Source organism: Leptosomus discolor, chromosome 8 (genome assembly GCF_034619465.1).
Source record: "Leptosomus discolor isolate bLepDis1 chromosome 8, bLepDis1.hap2, whole genome shotgun sequence".
Taxonomy (NCBI): domain Eukaryota; kingdom Metazoa; phylum Chordata; class Aves; order Leptosomiformes; family Leptosomidae; genus Leptosomus; species Leptosomus discolor.
The window spans coordinates 45,619,634-45,641,650 of record NC_141398.1 but is presented as its reverse complement, the minus strand read 5'-3'; the positions used below and the strand labels follow the sequence as shown (position 1 = coordinate 45,641,650).

General features: G+C 39.9%; 1 protein-coding gene across 1 annotated transcript in view; it reads left to right on the top strand.

Moving 5' to 3' along the window:
- NKD1 (NKD inhibitor of Wnt signaling pathway 1) overlaps positions 1-22,017 on the top strand; it is a 107,784-nt gene that overhangs the window by 50,245 nt on the left and 35,522 nt on the right. Inside the window, exon 4 of the mRNA XM_086469457.1 lies at positions 19,374-19,431. Within this exon, the coding sequence (XP_086325583.1) occupies positions 19,374-19,431 (58 nt within the window). The remainder of the gene's footprint in view (positions 1-19,373; positions 19,432-22,017) is intronic.

Sequence of the window (22,017 nt, the reverse complement as noted above, 5' to 3'; positions counted from 1 at the left end):
TGTATGCACGTGCGTGTGCTCATTCAGAAGAGAAGCCCCTGCAACTCCAAACCTAGGAATGTCTTTAAGAGTGAGACCCAGGTCATTGAAATTCACAGCAATGGCCATGGCTTTACTCTTTTCATCAGATGTTTGCAGCCTGTGGCCCTGAATAGATAGAGGATAAAGACATCTGGGCTTGTTCTTTCTATACACCCATCCCATTTTCTTTCCTGCTGTAGTCCTTGCTTCTTTGCCTTGTGTCTTTCCGATTAATCCCTTTTCACTGCATATTCTATTATATACCTTAGCCTCATTTCTATCATCACTTTTAAATCTTGCCTATATTAAAGTTTCTTGTCCCACTTTTAAGTTTATTCTTAATGAGGGATAATTAATATTAGTATTACTGTGATACAGCGTTTGATGTGCTGTTATTCTGTTACAGGTACCTTGTGTCTTTTTTCATTGTTAAGCATTCATTTTAGACGATTGATCCTGCAAACTGTAAAATTTACTCATTTAAGGAGTCAAGTTGGTTTCACAAGAACTGTTCATTTGAGAAGGCTTTAGTGTTTGTGCAAAAGTCCCCAAATGTCTTCTTGCTCCACTCAGTCATGCCTCTTTTCCTCTTTCTCCCTCTCGTAACTCTCCCTTTTATAAGAGGAAAAGGAAGGCATGCTTTTATACAAAGCAGGTAAATAAAGCAAAATCTGCAAAACTCTAAGGTCAGTCATGGTACGGAACACTAGCTTTGACAGACATCTCAGGTGTCGTCCTCTGTTTTTTAGGACCTGAAAGTGGAATATATCTAAGAAATTAAGCAATTGATTAGGGGTAAGTGTTGGTGAGAAGCTGTGTTCCAGCTATGCCTAGCTTGCTTCAGTTATGTCCAGAATAATTCTTCACACTTTGTATAACACTGTGTCCACAAACCAAACTGTATAATAGAAGACTTGATTGATATTGATAAGAAGAAATCTTTCAGGCAATCTAAGCTGCTTCAGAAGGGGGAGAATTGACCAATCCTTGTTCTGCTTTTCCCGTAGAACACTGAAGGTTATGCATTTGCAATATTGAGTCTTAAATTCTGTGTCCCTCTAAATCAAATCTGCATTTAGTTGAAAATGTCAGTGTATCTTTAATTGGAGAGCAATAACCTTTCAATAACCTTTGTTGGGATTTATGAATGAGTTTCTATCTTAAGGCAATACTTTATTTAGCCATTGTACATGGTTACAGCCCTCGGCTGGGGCACTGTTAGTACTAATGGCTGGGACAGCTGGAGTAAATCTTAATAGCATCAGTAGGAAAGACTGATCAAAGTTTTAGGGCATTTGCAACTTATGCTTTCTTCTTGTGCATCAGGAATTTCTTACTCTCTGCCTTCTTTCTTTTTTGCATGCAATGTTTTTCTTTATGGTCAAAGAGGAACTGTAGCCTCCCAAGAGGTAAAGAAAAAATGAGGAAACTCTTTAGCGAGTAGCATGAGCAGACGACTGTTTAGATAATGAGGTTCATTAAATATGATGCAAATAGTGGTGCAAATGCCTTCGTCAGTCAAGTGGCCCTTTAGAAGACTTTGGAGCCAGGATATTTCCTTTCATCATCAGGGCTTTGTCAAGGTGCACTGTTGATTAGGAACATGAATGTCAGGCTGTCAGTGTGCTGACTTGGGAAAGCATGTCTGAATAGACTCCCAGCAGGAAAATCACTGAGCTACACTTAACAGGTGAAATAAGGTGGGAACTGAGAGAGAAAACCACTGTTAATAGAAGGCAGCTGACTGGGGAAGAATAGTGGCAAAAATCCTCATTATTATTATTTGTTTCATGATAGATGTCATCTTTTTTCACTGCATAGTAAGTGTCTTCTGAGGAAAAACAGTGCACAGTAAACTGAAAGTTCACTTTTTGCACCTTCACTGAGACTCTGCACCAGTCATTCTTGCAGACACTTGGTATGCTCTAAGAAAGCCTTTTTGTGAGGTGCTTTTCTCCATTATGCATTTAGCAGTTAGAGTCCTATCCTTGCAGACAGTGAGTACTATGGATACTGCTGCACTGTCTGGCTACTCATTAAACTTACGCATGAGGTTGTGTCCTGAACAATACAAGGTACTAGGACTGAAGAGTCTTTTAAGGTCAAGTCTGGTAATTTAAAAACAAACACCCTATTGTATGGCTTTGTGATTTTTCACTGCATGTCAAAAAAGAATAACCCACTAGCTGTAATTATTTCTTAAAAGAGAAACCAGGTGGCACAATTTTTCTAACACAGAGTCATCAAAATGCAAACCTGAGTACTGAGGTGAGATTGTGTGCCTGGTGTTGGTCCAATTGCTCCTGGCCATATTTTGGTGTACTTAAAGATTGTAAGGCTTATCTACCCATGCTGGCAGGGCAGAGACTCCCAGTCTACTACTCAGCTATGCTGTCACATCCGTGGGTTACTATGTCATTTGGAAGTATTGGCTTATAGCTAAAAGCATTTCTGTTCCCTGTAATGCAGTTAGAACCAATTTTTGTCCTTACAGTTGGGTTAGAAATATGAGCTATTGCAGACCAGACCATGGTCAAGTGTTGATTATACTGAGATCCTTTCATGGGATCTTTAATTAATGTCTTAATCTCTGCATACTGCTTCTGACTTCTTTGGTTGTGATGGCCCCTATATGCACTTCTGGCCTTGTCAGTTGTTAAGTTTCTAAATAACAAAACCTCAAGTGCACACAGTAATTTAAACCATTAGGCCATGCGTGTCCAAAATAATGGTTACAGTGTGCTTGAAGTGGAGGTGACTCTATAGTCTTTGTAAGATACTGAGAACATGATGGCTGAAAAATCCTTCTTGTTAAATCACCCTCCACCATCTCTGACAAGCATGGCAGCTGAGGTGCTTTGCAATGGCTTTCTAGGTCTTCCTAGCATGTGTTCCTGATGACACAGAACCAGACAGAAGCACCGTAGACAGTGTAAAAGGCCTGGCTGCTGCAGTGCCCGCTGTGGCAGGTATGCTGTGCTGTGCTGTGATGTGACTGTGGTACTGACCGTTGTAGCAGTACTGGTAGTGTGGGCTGCTCCAAAGAGTGAGGATTTATACAGCATCTTGGTTTTGGAGAAACATAATGGTGTTGGCTTCGTGCACGTTTAATGGAACAGCTTCCTCAAATGGCTCCTAGCCCTTATTTTAGTGATTTTTAAATACAAGTTTTCCTTTTAAGAAAGGATGTTACTGGTTCTTTTGAGTGCACCTATTTGCAGAAATGGTTTTCATTCTCATCTGCTTCCCTCTGCCTTTTTTTGTTGTGTGGTTTGTTTCTTCGGGTTTGTTTGGGTTTTTTTGTTTGTTTGTGCTGAGACTTTTTTTCCGTCCCTATTTGATTGATCCTCCTTCTTTCAATTCCACATTGGCTGGCTGGGTATGGAATCCTGCCTGGCTCTAGCTGAGACAAAATCGACTGCACACAATTTCCCTCTGACAGCTTGTACAAGAGCAAACATTTCCGAAGAGCTGAAAGTCTAGAAATTCAATCAGCGGAAAACCTACTGTGTGGAACAGCTTTGCTAGTGCTACAGCTCCCTGCTGGGTAGAAAAGCAATCCAGTTACAATAAATCCTTAAGAGTGGAGTCATTTGGGTAAAAGGAAAAACAAAAGCTGGTTTATACAAACTGATTGAAGTCAGACGTTTTGACTTCCCATTGAAAAAGGAGTCAAGGCCTAGGCTTGCTTGGTAATTTAAAGGGGAGATTGGCTCCTTTCATCTTTCTCTAGGGCAAGGTTCTTAATATTTTGCTTGTGGAAGAAATATAAAGAGTTTTCAACTTAATATCGGTATCAAAGCAGACATTTTAACTTGATGCTATAGCTGACTGTAAAAAGAGTTGGTCCTGAATGCTCCGGCAAGAGGTGAAGGCACAGTTCTGTTTCCAGCCACTCCGATTTTGTTCCACTGCAGTTACAGAAATGTGAAACTAGGGTAAAACTGGGATCAAAAACAAGGCTTGCATGTCTTGCCAGGACAGCTTGGGCAACAGTTTGTGCTATGTTGCTGGTGTGTCATGAGCTTATGAAGCTGTTGATGCAATCTGGGCTGCCTGACAGACTCTTCTGACTGAAGTTAGAGTTGTGCCTAGTGCAAGAGAAGAAGTCTGTTCTGTTTGTATTAATATTCATTTATTCTTTAAATACAAGCAATTAAAAATTAGCAGCATTAAAAAACATTTGATATTAAAATAACTATGTTAACTGAGATGCCAGTAATGACTGTGGTGAAATATTTCTCCTAGTTTATATTTAAAAATTTAAATGAAGGTAGCTTGGGGTAATCAAGTCTTTTTGTCATTCTCCATTATTTTAATAATTATTTGCACCGCTTCTCTTTGTGCCCCTCTCATACTGGAGCATATTAAATGGACAAACCGGCTTGAATCAAAAAATTAAGGAACCAATCTTTGTAAAGTCAAGAGAGCAATGTAAACTGACTGGTAATGCTGAGGTTTCCTTCCTGCTTTAAAGCTTTTCAGGTGTTTGCATAAGACTAGGTAAAACTTTTGTGGGCAAATGTGAATTTTAAGATGCTGCTGTCCCTTTAATAGCTGCATAGGGTCAGTCAAGCCTACTGCTCTGTATATAAGCTGAATTCGGCTGTCATCCCTCCTCCCTCCCCTCCCAAATGTGTCTGGTCCTCGTGGAAAATATTAAAGATTGTATAAACATTATAAAGGATTTCCACTGGCCTTTCTGTTTAAATAAGATATTATAAATCATAGCAAATGAGTACAAAACCTTACCACAAAGATGGAGTTAAGTTGGTTTAAAAAAGAAAGTAAGGCAGGACGGTAACATGATGAGACTTGTAAAACTCCGGTTTGTGTCACTTACTACTTGCAAGTACATGAGGAAATCTTTGTGGACCTGTGATGAAAGTGAAGTACCCTAAGTTTTTCTTCTAGCTTTCTCCCACACTCTATGGGGGAAAAAAAAAAAAGTGGCTGTTGATCCCATGTGATGCCACTTTTGTCAGCGTTTTGTGCTAGTCATGGAATTGTGTGTTCTATGCTACCTGTTTAAAGGGGGGCTGCGCCCTTCCAAGGGGAGCACATTGAGGACTTGCTAGCCCTAGTGATGTGCTCAGAACATGGAAACTGTGCTTTTACAGCTTTTGACAACATCCAATGTCCTTGGTTTTGTTGGTTTCTCACAGTGCTGGTTTTGGCCTTTCCCGTGTTGTGTGCCAAGGCCAGTTTTTGTCACATACATGCACTGTGTCTGAAATCGTACATAACATCATGCCTGGAGATGGATCCCTGGTATTTGTGGCTGATCTTGAAGTACCTGTGCACTTGTGAAACCTGGACTGAAAGATCCAGTTTAGTTGCCCAAGACCTGTGCACTCATCTTTGTCTGGGCTTGGTCACTGCAAGAAGTGGACAAGACCTGCTCCAGGTAGCAATGCTTGGTGGGGTATTCTCTACTGCAAGCACCAGCACCTGCGGGTGGCAAGAAATAAATCCCTGCGTACCTTTTGGAGTGCATCCTCCTGGGCCAGGGGAGGGTTTGTGGGTCTTCATAGTACTGGGAGGCACAGGCAGTGGTCTCTGCTAGAGTACACTACAGAAGAGCGGTAGATAACAGTAATACTTGTTAATGGAAATAGTGGAACAAGGGAAAAAAGGCATTGAAAGGGGTCCTACAAATATTAGCTCCCATAGTGCTTCAGAAACCCAGGTGTGGCTTTGTCATGCAAGATAAATTCCTTTGTTTCAGGCTAAGGAACTGTGTATATATTCTGTGAAGCTGGATTAAGTTGGAACTGTTGGAACTGTGTTTATATTCTGTGAAGCTGGAGTAAGTTTTTGTATCTATGTTTCTTGAGAGGAAACTTAATGTTTGGCAAAATTAATCTTTTTTTTTTTTTTTAAGAAGTTTGTGTTCTTGCAATGTAACAAACATACACTGACACATGCACAATCAGGAAACCAAACATTTTCCCTGAAATGATGATAAATAGCCATAAAAGCCCTTCCAAGGTCTTTGGATGTCTCTGGGCATCATTCTGCCCGGTTCAGGAGACAAAACCGTATCAATGGCCCAATGTTCAGAGTTTTGCATGTCCAGAATGTCAGAGGATCTGCTCCGTCATGCAGACTGAAGTATGTTTTGGTTTTTGGTTTTTGATTTTTTTTTTTCTCCTATCTGTGTCAGCTGAAGTCCTGTTTGAGGATGATATGCATATCTGAAAAATTTCTGGCTAGATAATTAGTGTTTAGGGGGACACAGCTGAAAATACATTGATGGTATCTTTGGCAGTTAAAAAAATGTTTGGAAACATTTAAAGAATTTTAATTCCTTTTAATTTGCCTGCTTGAGATTGGAAAGGAATTAAGAGTTTCTGAGAGCAGTCAATACTGCTGGGCCCCTACTGCTGAGACCATTTTAAGGAGACGCACTTGAAAGGTTTTGTGCTCTGGCTTGTCTATAGGTTGGGTTTTTAATCTGACAAATTCCAGGAAAAGTAACTTAGCCTGTTGAATGTAAATTTCCACTGTATATAAGCAGCTGAGAGAGTCCAGCAAGGTTAGTAAAAAGCTGGATATATCAGTTCTTCTGTCATTAAAGTATAGAGTATACAAAGCAGAAACAAAGTATGACGTCAAGAGTATTGCTATAGGTGCAGATTTCTAGGTCTTTATTCAGGCAAAGCATCACCTTTTGGAGGAACCTCAGATTGTAGTCCTATTATTTTTTAGGCCTCAGTTGTGGTGCTGCTGCTATTATGCTTCATCTTACCTTGAGGAAACTTCAGCTCTTGCTGACAATAGCCACTTTAAATAATAGTTTCTAAGTTTTTGTTGTTTCTTTTTTTTTTGTTTTTATCTTCTAATTATCATTTGCTATTTTTTCCATCCTAAAGGATAAATTATTTTGCTGTCACAAAATAGTCCCAATAGGGCTCAGCTGAAACTAAAACCGGCTGTTGCCTTTATTTTTTATCGTGTATTTTAGGATTCTTTTTTTTTTTTCCTCACTTTGTGCTGGTATATATGAGACAGAAGGAGCACGTAATTAGCCCACGCTGGAGTATGCTATTTGACAGTTGTAAAAAACATGGGCAAAACATACAATGTACTCCAAAGGCAGTTCCTGGCCCAAGCGCTGCAACCTGGTAGCTCAGAACCTGCCGTTTGACGGAGGCTGGAGTGTTGCAGCAGTGTGGCCACCACCGAGGCGTGGCACCAGTGGTTCTGGTAGGGCTTCCGCACACTGCATAGTCCTCTGAGTCTAGATGCGTTGGGGTGTTTTGAGGAGACTTAGAACCCTGATCTTAGACCTGTTATTTGGAGAGTTTCTAAGCTTTTGAATTCATGGAATAGAATTTTAAATCTTCCGATTCCATGCTTTTAGCAATAAGGACTCAGTAATGTTTTCTGCTTCCATGTTGACCCTGTCTCTTCTCCTGACTTTTTCCATCTTGGCCCTGCTCTGCCACTGTGGAAATCTCCAAGTCCACAGACTAGATCTGAGTTACCTGAGCAGCTCTGCTGTCTGTTCCCCTGCTGAATTTTCCTGCCACCCTGAAATGTGGCAGATGACCTCAGTAATATGGTATTTTACTTACAAAGCCACAAGGCTTGAGGACGCCTTCATTGTTGTCCCCTAGAAGAAATGATCCATCCCCAAACAGTGAGTCAGGACAGATAATAAGGAATCATCTTATGAGGAACCACATCTTATCCTGAATAAATCTGATAGAAGATTTCAGTTCTGTTTTTCCTAAGCTGTTCGGCAGTATGTTTGGGTGATAATTACTCTGGAAAGGTGTGCATGGGAGTAGCAGCAGCTGCAGTGGGGAGGCTATTGAGCTGCTACAAGGAAAATTTTTACGCAGGTGACAGTGGATGCAAAGTGTGGTGCTTGGAAATGAGCAGTAGTGAAAAACTAAGAAATTTGCCTGTTGTGCTACAGTACTATGGCTTGTATTTGAACCATTCAGAAGAAGAGACCATGTGTTGTTGTTGCAGCAGTAGGGCTGACTGGTTTTGTTTCTCCTGTTCTGTCTAAACCCTTGGAAAAAAACAAGCAGTGGAACACACCTGTGTCTAAAATCCTTAAAACTCTTTACATTTTGTTAGATGAGAGATGCCTACAATTGTGTAGTGGAATAGTTCCCCCCCCCCCCCCCCCCCCCCGATTTTTTTTTTTTTCTCATTACTTGTTTTGTGTGAAATCCGGAGTTTGCTGGTAGGAACTTATACAGACTTTTATACAATAAGTGCAGTGGCGGATTTTTAGGAGTTTGTATATGAGGAGGAGAAAGAATTTAACATCATTGTTATATTTTCGTTTGTTTTGATTTGATATCCATCCCGACGGAGGGCAGAGCACCACCGAGAGAGGTGCTGCCAGGTGTGGCTTCCCACTGCTTTCTAATTCTGTGATCACAGAATACCCAATTCTGCAGTCCTTGCACAGACAAGTCTCCCACTGATTTCAATGGGAAATTTGCCCGCATCAGGGATGAAAGAGCGGGCCCCAAGTTGTGTACAATGATGCAATCTGATCCTCCTGCTGTGGAAATTGATGTAATCGCATTCTCGCCCTCCCCCCTTTTCTCAACCCTTCTCCCTACCAACCCTTGGTGGCTCCTGGGGGGCTTCTCACCAAACGGAAAGGAGGATGCAGCTGTGTGCTGAAGCAGCAGGGGAGGGGAGGAGACCTGCTAGAAAAATTTATGAAGGGTTGCATCCTAGATGTAACCCTAGAAAACAGCTTAGGACATGGACCTGCCTCCCCTGAAAAATGCAATCACCTGCTTTTGCTAAATGAGCAAATGTTTCTTCTCTATAATTGTGACTTTTGTGACATGTCCTCCTGCATATGTTGTAAGGCTGAATTAAAGTGCTCGTGAATTGAGCAATCTTGTCGCTGCCTGCATTCATTCCGTGCAGAGGGACAGGGTTAGCTTTTTTTAGGGCGCTCTGTATTGTTGTTGTTGACAGTCTCTGCCTTTCAGCAGTGCTTTTGTGCCCTGGCACAGCACAGGTTGCTTGGGAATATTGAACTTCGAGAATGCTGTGCTTTGTTGCTGGGTGAGCCAGGCGACCTCTCTGATGCTTCTCTCTGCTTTACCATTTATATGGGGTTTGGTTTTATTTTTTTCCTTTGGGAATTCTAGGCTCAGCTGAATTTGTTCTGTGTTTTGCGGAAGAAAGAGCTTGTTAAAGAATTCCCTGATGACTTTGAAGTGAACTATTTATTTTCTCTCAAGGCTTATTCAGTATAGCCATTTGCCCCTCTCCTCTGTTTTTTCACCCCAGTGTTTCCTGAGCTACAAGCATTCTTGGAATATATTAGTTGTAATGAGTTATGTGGGCATCAAAAGTTTTCTTTGAAACTATATGGCATCAACATCTGTTAGCTCTTAGAGAACAGAGACGCAGACAAAGGGGCTGATGGGGGGCGGGAGGAAAAAGATATTAAATTCTGGAGTATGAAGTCTCCGTCTCAGAGACTCAGGGGGAGGGGAAGGAGAAATCTGCTAAACTCCGCTGCTTTGATGTGGTCCCCTGGCCCCAGGATTCCTTTTATGGGAATGTGCGTGGCAGACGGTCCCGCACGGCCGCCCTGCCTGCATTGCCTGCCCTGCCCTGCCCTGCCCTGCCCGCAACGCCCTGCCCCGCGCTGCCTGCTCTGCATCGCCCTGCGCTGCCCGCCCGCCCAAGCGCTCCCTCCCAGTAGCCTGCCCAGCCTGCAGCATAAACCCTGCACAGCCCTTCACTTACTAGAGTAACATTTTCAAGGAAAATGCCGTATGCCTTGAGATGAGGAATTGAAGTTCCTAATAATAGAGGTAACTCTTAAGTAAAAAATAAAATAAATGTTTAGAAGTGAACTTTTTATTTGCTTATAATCCTCCTGACCCTGTGGATCAACATGCAACTGTTGATCTAAATCAGGTTTTTAAAGGATGTTCATCTGTGGTTTTTTTATTGCCTGTAATTAAAAAACATGTGTCTGTTTCTATGTAGGCAGCATCAGTCAGCATTCAGGCATGATCACTGATGCTGTACTACTTACAGGAATGTGTGGGGACGGGTTCTGCATTTTCTTTTATCTTTTCCTGCAGAGCCTTACAGCGTTTGTCCTACATGCCAGGGAGCAGAGAAGAGTAAAAGAAACCTCTATGTCTGTCTTTTCCTTTTGTTGGCTCTGGTTTTAGTCATAATTCTGGTAGCATTGTGCTTCACTGTGACTTCCTGGCCCATTAAAACCCTGACCAGTTATAAAATGATTAGTTGACATACCTGGGCTTTGGGGACAAAGAGGTGGTTTAAAAAGGAATGTGAACCATCTGTTTTGCCAGCACCTCCTGTTGACAGATTTATGGATCAACATTAGCATATGTGTCCAGGGTCACACACCTGTGCTTCCTAACAAGATAATATTATTTAGCAGGGTATGTTTTCATCCTGAGGATTCAGAACTCTTTGCAAAGTTGGGCATCAAGAATTCTGTTTTGCAGTTGAAAAATGAGGGCACAGAGAGATTTAAGAGACTTACTCTACACCACACAGTGAGTCTGTGATGGAGCAGTTATTGAATCCAGGTTTCCTCCAGCTGCATAAATATACGTCATCCATTAGCAGGAAAAGACTTAGAGCTATAAACATAATAGAGGAGCATTGATTATCATTCTAGGGGAGCTTTAAGCCCTTGTGCTGTATGAAAACCTGAGCCATATAGGAAGACACAGGCTATTATCAGCAGAAAGGTTCAGAATATAGTATGTTGAAGCTGTAATGGTCACTGAAGTCAGTGGAAGGAGTACCCTTGACTTCAGTGATCACATATGAAATGAGCAAGTTATTCTGTAGTCAAGCTCTGTAGCCATTTTCTGCATGCTTGTTTCCAAGCATATGCCTGGGTAAAATCACCTCAGTGCATTAAAGTCTGTTTGTTAAAGAGTTTCTTGGTAACCAGATCTATCATGAAGGGAAGTTGAACGGAAAATCAAATTTATTACATAGCTATGCCCATCTGTCTGCTGTGGTGAAGAAGCCCCAAATAAGCAATTTGGAGGAGTTATTGAGCTTCTCCAGGCTGGAAGGTAGATGAAGATTCGTCCTCTTTCATTCCTGTCCTTAGACCTGTTTGTCAGTATAATCTATGTTGAAGATAAGGTCTTGGGGGACATGGGACAATTGATTTTGCAATCAGCAAAGAGATTAAAGGATAGCTAGAAGAACAAAGTAAGGTAAATAGCTGAGTCTGTAGAGTGAGTTCATTTATCCTTCTGAAGTAGCTTCAAAGTGAATTTAAATGTAGCAAAAAGCAGTCATATCTTGTTTCAGTCCTATTTAATCTCAAAGACTGATGATCATTTTTTAGTTGGAGATGGTTGGACCCTTCAGTTGGAAAGTAACTGCTGAATCCACATGTCCATTTATACAGTTGCTTTCAATTAAGTCATCTCCTATCTGGCAAAAGTCCTTGAAAAACTGTGTCTCATCCTATCACCTTGAAGAGTAGAAGCTTTAATAGTTCCAGAATTCCAATAATAGTGTTAATGGAAGATGTCAGTTTGCAACACCTACCAAGAGTTTCTAAAGATCTGTGAAATATCGGGTGAAAACATTATAGAAACAGTAATGTTCTGTCCTGAAACTGGAATGATCTAAATAAAACTGTGCCCCTAATGGATCTTCTGACTACCTACAGGTCTTAATGTACATTGGATAAATCTATTTTTTGCTACCTACAAGTAATATTAAGCAAGTCCATAATATTTTAAGCTATTATTGCTGGTGGGTTTTTTCTTCTATGGATTTTTTTTTTTTTTTTTGTACACAGAATATAAACAGATATATATTTACGAGCATGCTTATCTTCCATAGCACAAAGGAATCTCAAGATTCAAGTTAAATAAGCAGGTTTGTAGCTTTTGGTGAATGCATGTTGCAGTGACTGACCACTAAACGAGGATGCTTATTTACCCACTGCATCAGAGATGAAAAAGCTACCTGCAAAGAGTATGTTTCAGTATTGTCATTACCTGATTTTCAAAAGAAATATATCAGAAGAATGGATTTGTGTTTTATCCTACTGGAAAGCCTGGTCCAGTTGTTGGACTGGGACAAAAGAGATTCAGCTGCGTGTTGCAAGCAACCTGGAGCAAAAAATTACTACGTTTTCTTTCTTACTTATTCCGATGTCCATCATGAAGGCTTTTGTGTAAGTGTCCATTTGCATTTTCACTTCCTCGACAGCTTCATGTTCATGTTCCTATGGATGGGATATCCTTAAAAGCATATTATACAACTGTTCCTTGTACCCCTTTGAGGGATTGTAACAGGGATAAGGGATATAAAGATATTGGGGACATTTTTTGCCTCGTAAGCCTCTAACAGTTCTTTATGACTGGAGATTAAGGGCTTTTTGGGGGGGGCTTTTTTTTTTTTCTGGCCTTTTTTTTTTTTTTTGTTATCCTGTCTTTATCTTCACAGTATTTTACCAGCAGCTGGGATTGCTCTACAGTCACCTTTTCTGAGATGAGACTGCAGGGGCTCCAATTCTGTCAAATTGGTGGATATAGGTGCAGTGACTTCAAACACTATTACCATATTACTATGGCTGGGAGTTACCACTCCTAGAGCACAGGCAGACAAACTGAATGCATTTGTGCGCTTCACCAACATGGTTTTTGAGCTGATATATTAGCGTGGACTTTGTGCTAAGGTACCAAAGGATGGATTTCCGTTTCTGTTGTGCTACACCCATTGTGTTCTGCTGTCTCCATTAGGAAGACCGTTACTTTGGACATAGAGGCTATCATGGCAGATAAAGGCAGTAAAATCCTAAACTGCAGCAGCTAAACCCATCCAAGATCATCTATCAGAGATCTTAGAGGAGAAATCTGTTTTTTTAACAACTCTACATGCTGTGATGATATTATGAAGAAATTTTATCTCAGAGAAGCTTCCATGCATGGTGGAGGAAGAAAAACCCATCTGTAATGGATCACAGAGCACCAGGTTCCTATTTCAGAGAAAGAAAACATTATAGAAGTTGAGCTTGCTGCATTACTGCAGTTGCAATGTATATTTTAATGTTAAATGTTTAAAGTTAAAGTCACCTTGACTTCTTCTCCAAGTGTGAGGTGCTTTACACATTCTTTACAGAAAGTTGAATCCTGATAAGTTATCTCTATTATTAAATTATCCAGAATGGCACACTCAAAAAGAAAAAGAAAAGGAAAAAAAAAAAAAGGAAAAAGTGAAATCTCATGGTTGCAGAAGGAAAGGTAAAATATGCTGTAGGAGGAACAATATTAGATCTAAACCAAGCATAAATGTGCTCTATAGTGTTTTTCTATATGGTATATGCTTTAATTCTTAATTGTATTTGCCTGGTTTCAATTTTCATTATAGTGAGGCTTGGAATATACACTTTATCTGCGCAAGGCCCTGGGTGTATAGTTTACTTATGAACAGGAAAGGAAAGGAAGTCTGTAGGGCACTGCGATACAGAAGTGTATGGTTTATTTGAAAAGGCTTACAAGGGGGATCTTCAAGCATTTTTGAAAGAGAATATTAATGTGAAGGCTTCACTTCCAAATGTGGAGAGCGCCAAATGCATGCCCAAAATGCATTCCTTCTTTTTGCCTGTAAGTAGTGATCACACAAAATTGTGTGCACAAGTGTCCACTTTTATCTATATTTGGCTACATGGGTTTGTATGCATGGAAACTGCTAACCTAGCAAAATACTATCTCCAAATAAGTCTGAATACAAGCAGTTTATTCCTTTATTTGTTTGTTTTGAGCCTGGCTGTAAAGCTGTATTTGTAAAGAACGGTGATCACCTCAGATAACTGAGTATCTGATATCACCTGCATTATACTAAAATAAATTATACTGGGTTTTGAGGCGTGAATAAGTTTCCTAGTAATGAAGACTAGGCTTGAGTTGGTCATAGTTACACATGGCTATGTTTCTAGTCCGTGCGAAATTTCAAACACCCAGAGGGGAACTAGATTCCTCCCATCAATTGTTTCTCAAAAAAGTCTTTTACCTCTTTCTCTTCAAGTCTGGGCAAGATTAAAAATAAATTAAAACAGTAGTAATGTTTGGGGTTTGGATGGAGATGGGGTTTGGATGGGTTTCCTGAAGCATCTTCAAGAGACTAGGTTTTCAAAATCTGCTATGGACTCGCTATATGGAAATCAGACTTATTTTGGAAACTTGTTTCCTACAAGTGAGAATGAAGCATGCAGAATAGCCACTTAGCAGTTCACAGAGCCCTCAGTCTTTCGGGTGAAAGGCCAAAGGACGTCCTCATTCTTTTGAAGCTCTATTTCTTGGGATTGTTTTTTGTCTACATCAAGAATGAAAGTTTGTGCGTAGGTGACACAGAATTCTCATTGGCAGCTACTTTAAAACCATTGTAAAATCTAGTCCACAAGACGTTAGAGTTACCACATAATCTTGTGCCTTGCTGTTGCTGAAACAATGTGTTTCTTCAACTTCTGCTCTTTCCAGAATTACCAGACCTTTATTGCATCAATATGAGAATAAAGAGAGGGGGGAAAAAAAGTGTTTCAGTCAGATGGTTAAAAACAGGGAGGAAAGTTTCCTTGGTTGAGAATTTGTCATTTTGCGTGTGTTTTACTTGGAGAAAGTGGTGGATATGATACCTTGATAAAGACTTGACTGAAACACGAAATGTGTGCGTGTTTTCTGCCAAAAATGTGGAAAATTGAGTATCTTAAGGCTAAATCAAAGGATTTTAATGAGATAATTGAAGAAGGAGAGGTAAAGTAACTTGTTTCTACTTGAGAAGAGCAACACCTTTTAGAAAAATGTTAGTTAATACAGTATTGACTGTGATGTAATACAGGGATTGGTGGGGTCCAGCCTTTAAAAATGTGCTTGTTATCATGATGACCTACCTAAATGAAAGGTTATTCTTTGATATCTCTACTATACCTGTGGATGTAGCTGTCTCTAGTTACATCAAAAGCAAAACTGTATTTAACATCATGTTAGTCCAAATGTGGGTTGCTAAAATACACACTCTGTTTGCTTTCTGTAGCTTTGGCTCTTACGTGCTGGGTGTCATAGAGAGCAGTGTGAAAAGGCAGAGCCAGGACAGGTGGAAAGAGTCAGGCTGATGACCAAGATGAAAAGAATTAGTAAGCATAGGGGCTAGGAAGTAGAATAGGAGATGTGTAGAGCCTGGAAGGTGAAGACAAGGAGCTTAACCTCAATGTAGAAGCAGAAAGGGAGCCAGCAAAGGCATTGGAGGAATAAAGCGATGTAAGCAGAATGATGGGTGAAGATTTGGATGGCAGCATTTTCAGATAGCTGGTGAAAAGGAAGTCAATAGCTGAAAGCCCCAGAGTGAGTGCCTGGCCTTTAGTCTCTAGAGACTTGTATCAGTAAGAAAATGGCACGGGGTGGTTAGGGCTGATGTTGTGGTTAAAAAAATAAAATTCCCAGTGAGTTAGAATTCATTGGAGTCTGATTGCATGGCGAAGGTGGGAAGTGAGTGACAATTGTCTGACTTGTAACCAGCTGAATAGAAGCCCTGGGGTGTGGGAGCTTTTAAAGATTGTTTTTCTTCCTCATGTATGTATATACTCAGCAGCATTTCTGAGGGAGTTGCACTAATTAACTCTTCTCTCCACCCCCGCCCTCTCAAATCTGAGCTGGGTAGAGCGGCACCTATCAGAATGGGATATATGGGACAGAAAGTCCATGCTACCCAGGCCAGGAAGCCAGCTGTGCAGAGTTTTGAAGCAGATGTTTGAGCCTGAATCTTAGTCCTTTTGTGTGATTTGTGTTGGTAGCTAATGGAGGCCAATTTATTTATCTGGGAAACTCCCAGTGTGGTAGAGACACTCTAAGTGGGTTCCTGTTTGGCAACCTATAGAAATGGCATGCTGGAATAATCCTTCTACATAAATGTTTCTTTTCCTTATTCTTTCAAGTGCTTGCTGACCTCATTTATATAGTATTTCACAGGGTACATCTGGTTTTGGTTGTTTCATGACTCGGTGTTCCAGTTTGAAAATGCAGTGTTGTGATTTAAAACATCGTGTCAGGACAGTGATATACAACTACCTATGACCTAAATGTTGCTGCTTTTGCTGTCCCAGGCACCGCTCCTGCCACGGGCCAGGTTCTTGCAGCCGTGTGGGGAGGCCCACACCGCAGAGCTGCTGCTGGTTTTTTCATCCCCTCGAGCCTGTGTTGCCTTTGTGCCTGAACGCACTTCTCCCCAGTGTCAAATATTCCTACCTGGCTACAGTGTTTGCTTCCCACTAGAATTTCTTGAGCTGCAAGTTGTGTTTTACACATTTACCCTTTTCTTTCCCTCTAATTCATTTTCTGAATTTGGGTCGCTGGGGGTAGATGCACTTTTTAATTCACTTTAAGGCAATTTGTACAGGTTACTGGGAGAATTCACCATTATACAGTAGGAGCTGTGTTTAGAATTGTTTTCTCTGGTGCTTGCTCTGCCAACAAGTGTCTATTGGGTGTGAGTTTACACACACTGTCCAGAATCCTTTTTGCAAGCAGGTGTGTTTTTGTATTTATCCAGGTTGTGACATCTATCTCAAGTGGCGCTAAAAATATTCAGGCAACTCTCTTGCAGGTTTTTTTTGACAGAAGAGTTAATGATAATAAGATGAATGACATAGTTGGGTTTTTTCCTCTTCATTTTTTCCCTGTAAAATCTTAGAGTTGCCCACCCTTTTCACAGATCCACAAGTCTGTCTATACGTGTCATAGTCTTACATACACAGAAGAACACATTTGAAGGCGAACTGAGGAATTCTGCTTAAATGTGTCACTAAAGTGTTCAAACGATACTCTTATCAGTTCAGGGTGGATTGTCAATTACGTGCTATTTAACAGTTATGGCTCAACATCATAAAAACACTTTTCTACAATTTGGTAATTTATAATAATTTGGTTTAAGGCAGAAACACTTACTGGAAATTTGCTTGCATTAAGTTACTTTAACTTAAATAACTAGAAGCTAGAGAAGGAGTGAAACTAGACTAGAATATAAAACATATTTACTTAAGATCCGTGTAATGATTTAAAGTGAGAAAATAAGGAAGCTAGCTTAACGAATATTAATACTTCACTCTGCTGTTTTGCACTTCTGTCTTCCACTCTTTTCCATTGAGTTACTTGATGGTGCATTTTACATCAACAAATGTATGCTCATTTTTATGTGACATCTTTTGGAAAATCATAAAAATTAATGACTTGCAGGTTTTGTAGAGGATGAGATTACTGACATCATTTTAACAGGCAGAATTTGATATCCAGATGCACTGCTTGCTTTGCTAAAATTTTAAGAGGTGAAGGCTACCAGCTAGATAGCATTCTCCTCAGAGGTACATCACAAGTAAGATCATACCTACTCATTGTGTATTTGCTGATCAGGTTAACAGAAATTTTTTTTTTTTTCCAAGAGAGCAGGAGGGAGCAGAAATTCTGAGTTTAGTAAAGAAAAAAGAACAAACCAAACCCAAACAAAAGAGTTATTAAATATTTAGCATTGTGGGGGAAAGCAGAGGTGCCATATATGCCTATGTAGTCACTTCTCTGTATCTCATTATCTATGAGAGCAGTCAGAGCTGTGCTCTCAGAGCTTCATGGAAAATGATGGCGTGGGGGAATTTGACCAAACAAAAATATACTAACTTTTACAAGGCCCTGGAAAGACCATCTTCTTGCAAAACTATAATAAGTTATGCCAATATTTAATGGCTTCTTTACGATCACTGTCTATTTCTTCCATAATTTTTAAGGTAATGATTGATATTAGTCAGCACATGCTCAAGAAAAGAGACCTTTTTTTACTGGAACAAAAACTCAAGGAAACAAAATAGGTTTTGTGATTTGCTTCTTGGAAAGGTAAATGCAGAATGACAGCTTTTATAGCAACATTGTGCTGTGCAGAATCCTAGCATTCTGGGCCAGACTGCCAGCATTTCTAAGAGCCATTTGGCCTGTGAGTTCTAACTTTATTTTAGGGTGTCTGCTCATGAACAGAAGGATATTTTCAGGGTCTCTGGGCTAGCTATCCAGTAGTGTTTGTGAAATCTAATTTTTAAAATGCTGTTGCAGAAATTGATACTGAAGAATTCCTAAGATATGCTTTTGTGGCTTAGTTACTTTCTGATAACTAATCTCAAAGAATAACATTTGGGCATGTGGAAGGCAGGAAGGAACCTCTGTCAGCTTTTTGAAGAAAAGAAGGTGAACTGCTTTTATCGTGATAAAATTGTTTAACAATAAAGCTAAGGAATGCAACCAGACATTAATTTTTACAGGTTATTCCCTTATTTTTATTTTGTGCAAAAAGCTCCATATTGTTGACTTTCTGTTCACAGGTTGATGCTAAGAATGCCAGCTCTGTTCCTGGTATGTTTTTGCAGGTGAAGTTAAAATAGCCATTAGTGCAGCACACCAGCTTTTTAGGACCATATCCTCCTTTATCACTGAAAGAATTTATCAGTGACAAGAGTGTGTGTGTAGAATCTATCTGTCATAGTCTATAATGTAAGGTCAGTGATGTCATGGTGATGCTAGACCCTTCGGAATGAATGGGAGAAGTCAAAACGTGAGGATAACTGTGATTGCTTATGATTTAGATAGGGTAGTGGGGTGAAGCTAAAAGGGTCTGCTAATAGAGAGTAAGAATGCTCTTCAGGGTCTTTGTAAGTGGGTTTAGCTCCAAATCCCACTGCTGCCCTTTATTACTACTTCAGCACCATTAGAGCAGTGGTTTTTTGGGGTCTGAGATAAGATCATCTGCATATCTATGGCATCTGCTTCTGTATTGCTCTAGATGTACTGGGGCTGATAAAATTTCATTAATTTTGGGACTGAAAGATCAGGCAGTTCTTCAAAGTCTGCTATCTGCTTTTCTTGGGTGACCTCTGGCATGTGAAAGTTTTCTGTTTGTTGGTGGAACCAAGTGATAACATTCCTCTGTGGGTAGTGAAGGGCTTATTTCTCCTTTATCATTTGCATTTGGAGTTTTTTTTTTATCTTGCTTGATTGACAGAATGTTAAAATGCTAAATATTAATCTTTGTAAAAGGATTTGAATATGAACACTTCTTTTTTCTGTCCCCTGTACAATCTATTAATCTCCATTAAATTTTTCTCCTAAAGCATGTCCAGAGCGTCGTAAAGTAGCACCAAATACTTTAGTAGTAGTAGTCAATGTGACTTCTTTCCTGGAAAACAACTTCTGTGCTCTTGTTAGAGTCTAAAATTAATCCTGGTAATAATAAATACATGTTCTTAACACCTGAACACTTTGTATGTAGTATATTTGTAATTTTTTTTTTTTTTTTTTAAACAGGATTTATCTGAGGAAGGCTACAGAGACACTATTGGTGATGAACACTTTCACCTAGAAGGTATTTAAAGAACAAAATTTCTTGGTTAATATTAAGCGATATTGGAGTAAGTCAGTGAAAAAGTCAGTGTGAAAGTGCATGTATGACAGTGCAGTTCTTGATATACTGATGTGTCACTTGCCTAGCAAAACTTAAGATGGGAATAGGGTATTATTTCCTACCACTGTCCTCCTAGTATTGAAAAAAAGTAACCCAGTTGTATCACAGGGACCAAGTGTTTCAATTTTTCAATTCAAGGTCTCACAATTTTTTTTTCCAGGTACTTCTCTTGGCATTGCTAGCAGTAGTAAATATCACTGTTCCCAGCAGAGGTGATAAATGTGATCACTGAAAATGTTAGCATTGGGATTTGTAATATGCTTCACGCCCTTCTGTGTTACACAAACCAGACTTAGAAACTCCTGCACTAATTTCTAATAAAGACCAGAGACTTTTACTCAATGCATTTCTCTTGAATAGGAATGAAATCATTATAGCCTCAGATAACTTCTTTCCAAGGGTCGTCTCACCTCTTCCTCTGTGATCACGCCTCTCCTTTCAGTGGGAATGGCCTTTAAGAACCTTGAGTATGGACACTATATTCTGTGTGCCAGAGAACACATCTGAGGTACCTTGAACTTCAGTTGAGTAAGCCGGGGAATGAACAGAAGAGATTCATTTGAGGACACTGTTGCTCATTCTTTTCAAAAAAAACAAGGAAACGAGACTTCAGAAACTCTCTGGGAAACAAGTAGTTGCATGGGCTGTGTGCTAGATTTGCGTTATAGGCTAGTGGAAGCAACATGCTCAACCTTAGAGCAAAGAACGATGTCAAGCTTAACTTGGAAATATCTGTTCTTTTACAATCCAGCCATTTGTTTCTGGTGGTAGAGACTTCTGTCTAAACAGAACTTGAAAGATTCTTTCTCTTAAGAATCTCTGTCTTCCAGTTCCTTATCTGTGAAGCGTGTTAATATGCTGTGTTTCTTGGATCCTATGTTTCTGTCATGTCTGGAGTTTATAAAGAATGTTCTCTCGTATGTGCCTGTAACATAGGAGCTCAATTTCAGCTGATGCTTGTAGGCTACTGTTAAACACAAAAGCAGATACACTTGCCATGATGGAGTCAATGTTTGTTACAAGTGTTTCAGTATTTAACTTCACCATAGTTTTCCTTCCTGCTTATAGTAGGGCATAACTCTAATAGAGGGTAGCTTTTTAATTTCCAGAATTGTAGGAGAATCTACGTAACACAGGATATTAAATGTCAGTGAGGTGAATAATTTCATTTTCCTATGTCTCATTTTACCTTTCCTTCCCTCTAATTATGTCTCACTTTGTTGTGTAGAATTGTCTTGCATAGCAAACATAATATCCAATATATAATATTTCCAAACTAGTCAGCAGCAAGATTGTTTTTATTAGAGTGTAAAACCTTTTAGGCTACTGTAATTTCAGTCTTTCAGCAGTTTTACGTTATTACTTCTGATGCGTCTCATTTCTTATGAAATAGCTAAGTAGTGAAGACAAGATTTAGACACCAGCAGGTGGTCCTTTCTTTGTGTGCTGCCACTGGGGAAGAACTGTTTGGTGGCATATTTCCAGTTGGGACACAGGTAACTGTTCCCACCCAGTGCTCAGGGAAACGCGTGCAGATTGCCAAGTTCTGGTCCTCATCCTTTTTGCTCTCTGACCTCCAGGCTATGCTTTCCATGCTGGGGCAGTGTTGGCCACTTCCCTCTTGAATGGGATATTGAAAATCTTATCATTAACAGATGATACTAGAAGCATTGTGTTAAAGCAGGATGCTTTCACCCTTTTTGTGTAATTTCGTACTTTTTTCTGGCATAATATTTCTGGATGATTGTGATAGTACTAGCATAGAATTGTGATACTAGCTTAAAGTAAAGCTGAAACATGATTTGATGCCTTTGTTAGGGCACAGCTTGAATTCTGTGTGGCTTCGGTTACAAGGTGACTGGTGTTGTAGCTCTTTTCTGCGTAGAAATATTTTGTGTGAACATGTAATTAATACTCTGGAAATTATATTAATGTTTTAATCTAAAAGAGTTGTTCTGCCTTCATTTTGCTACCTCACAATTTTTACATATGTACTGGTGTAACACATACATGTTGCATGATTATACATTTGTGTGTCATAACATCATCACTGATAACTAGTTGCAGGGACAGGGAGCTGTAACACGCTGAAACATGGTTGGTTGGGCTAAGCTCACAAAGGACATGAATGGCAAAACAAAGACTTGAACCCAGCTCTACCAAGTACCAGGCAAGTGTCTAATCAGTGAATTATGTTCTGTCTTTGTAAATACGTGGTAACGATGGGAAAAAATGAAAAAGAAACATTTCTCAGATTTGCAAAAAAGCACAGCAGGTGCCACAGTTCTTCTGGGTTAGGGGAAAGTTATAGCCTTCAGACTCAGAGACTTCATTGGAGAATAAATCTGAGTTCTTTAGAAGACTCTCACTGAAAAGACAAAGTGGCAATAAGAGAAATAATTGAATTCCTCATTTTGTTTTACATAGCCAAGTTCATTACCTTTTTTTTTCTCCATCCCTGCCCCCCCTCCCTCCCCCCCCCCCAGC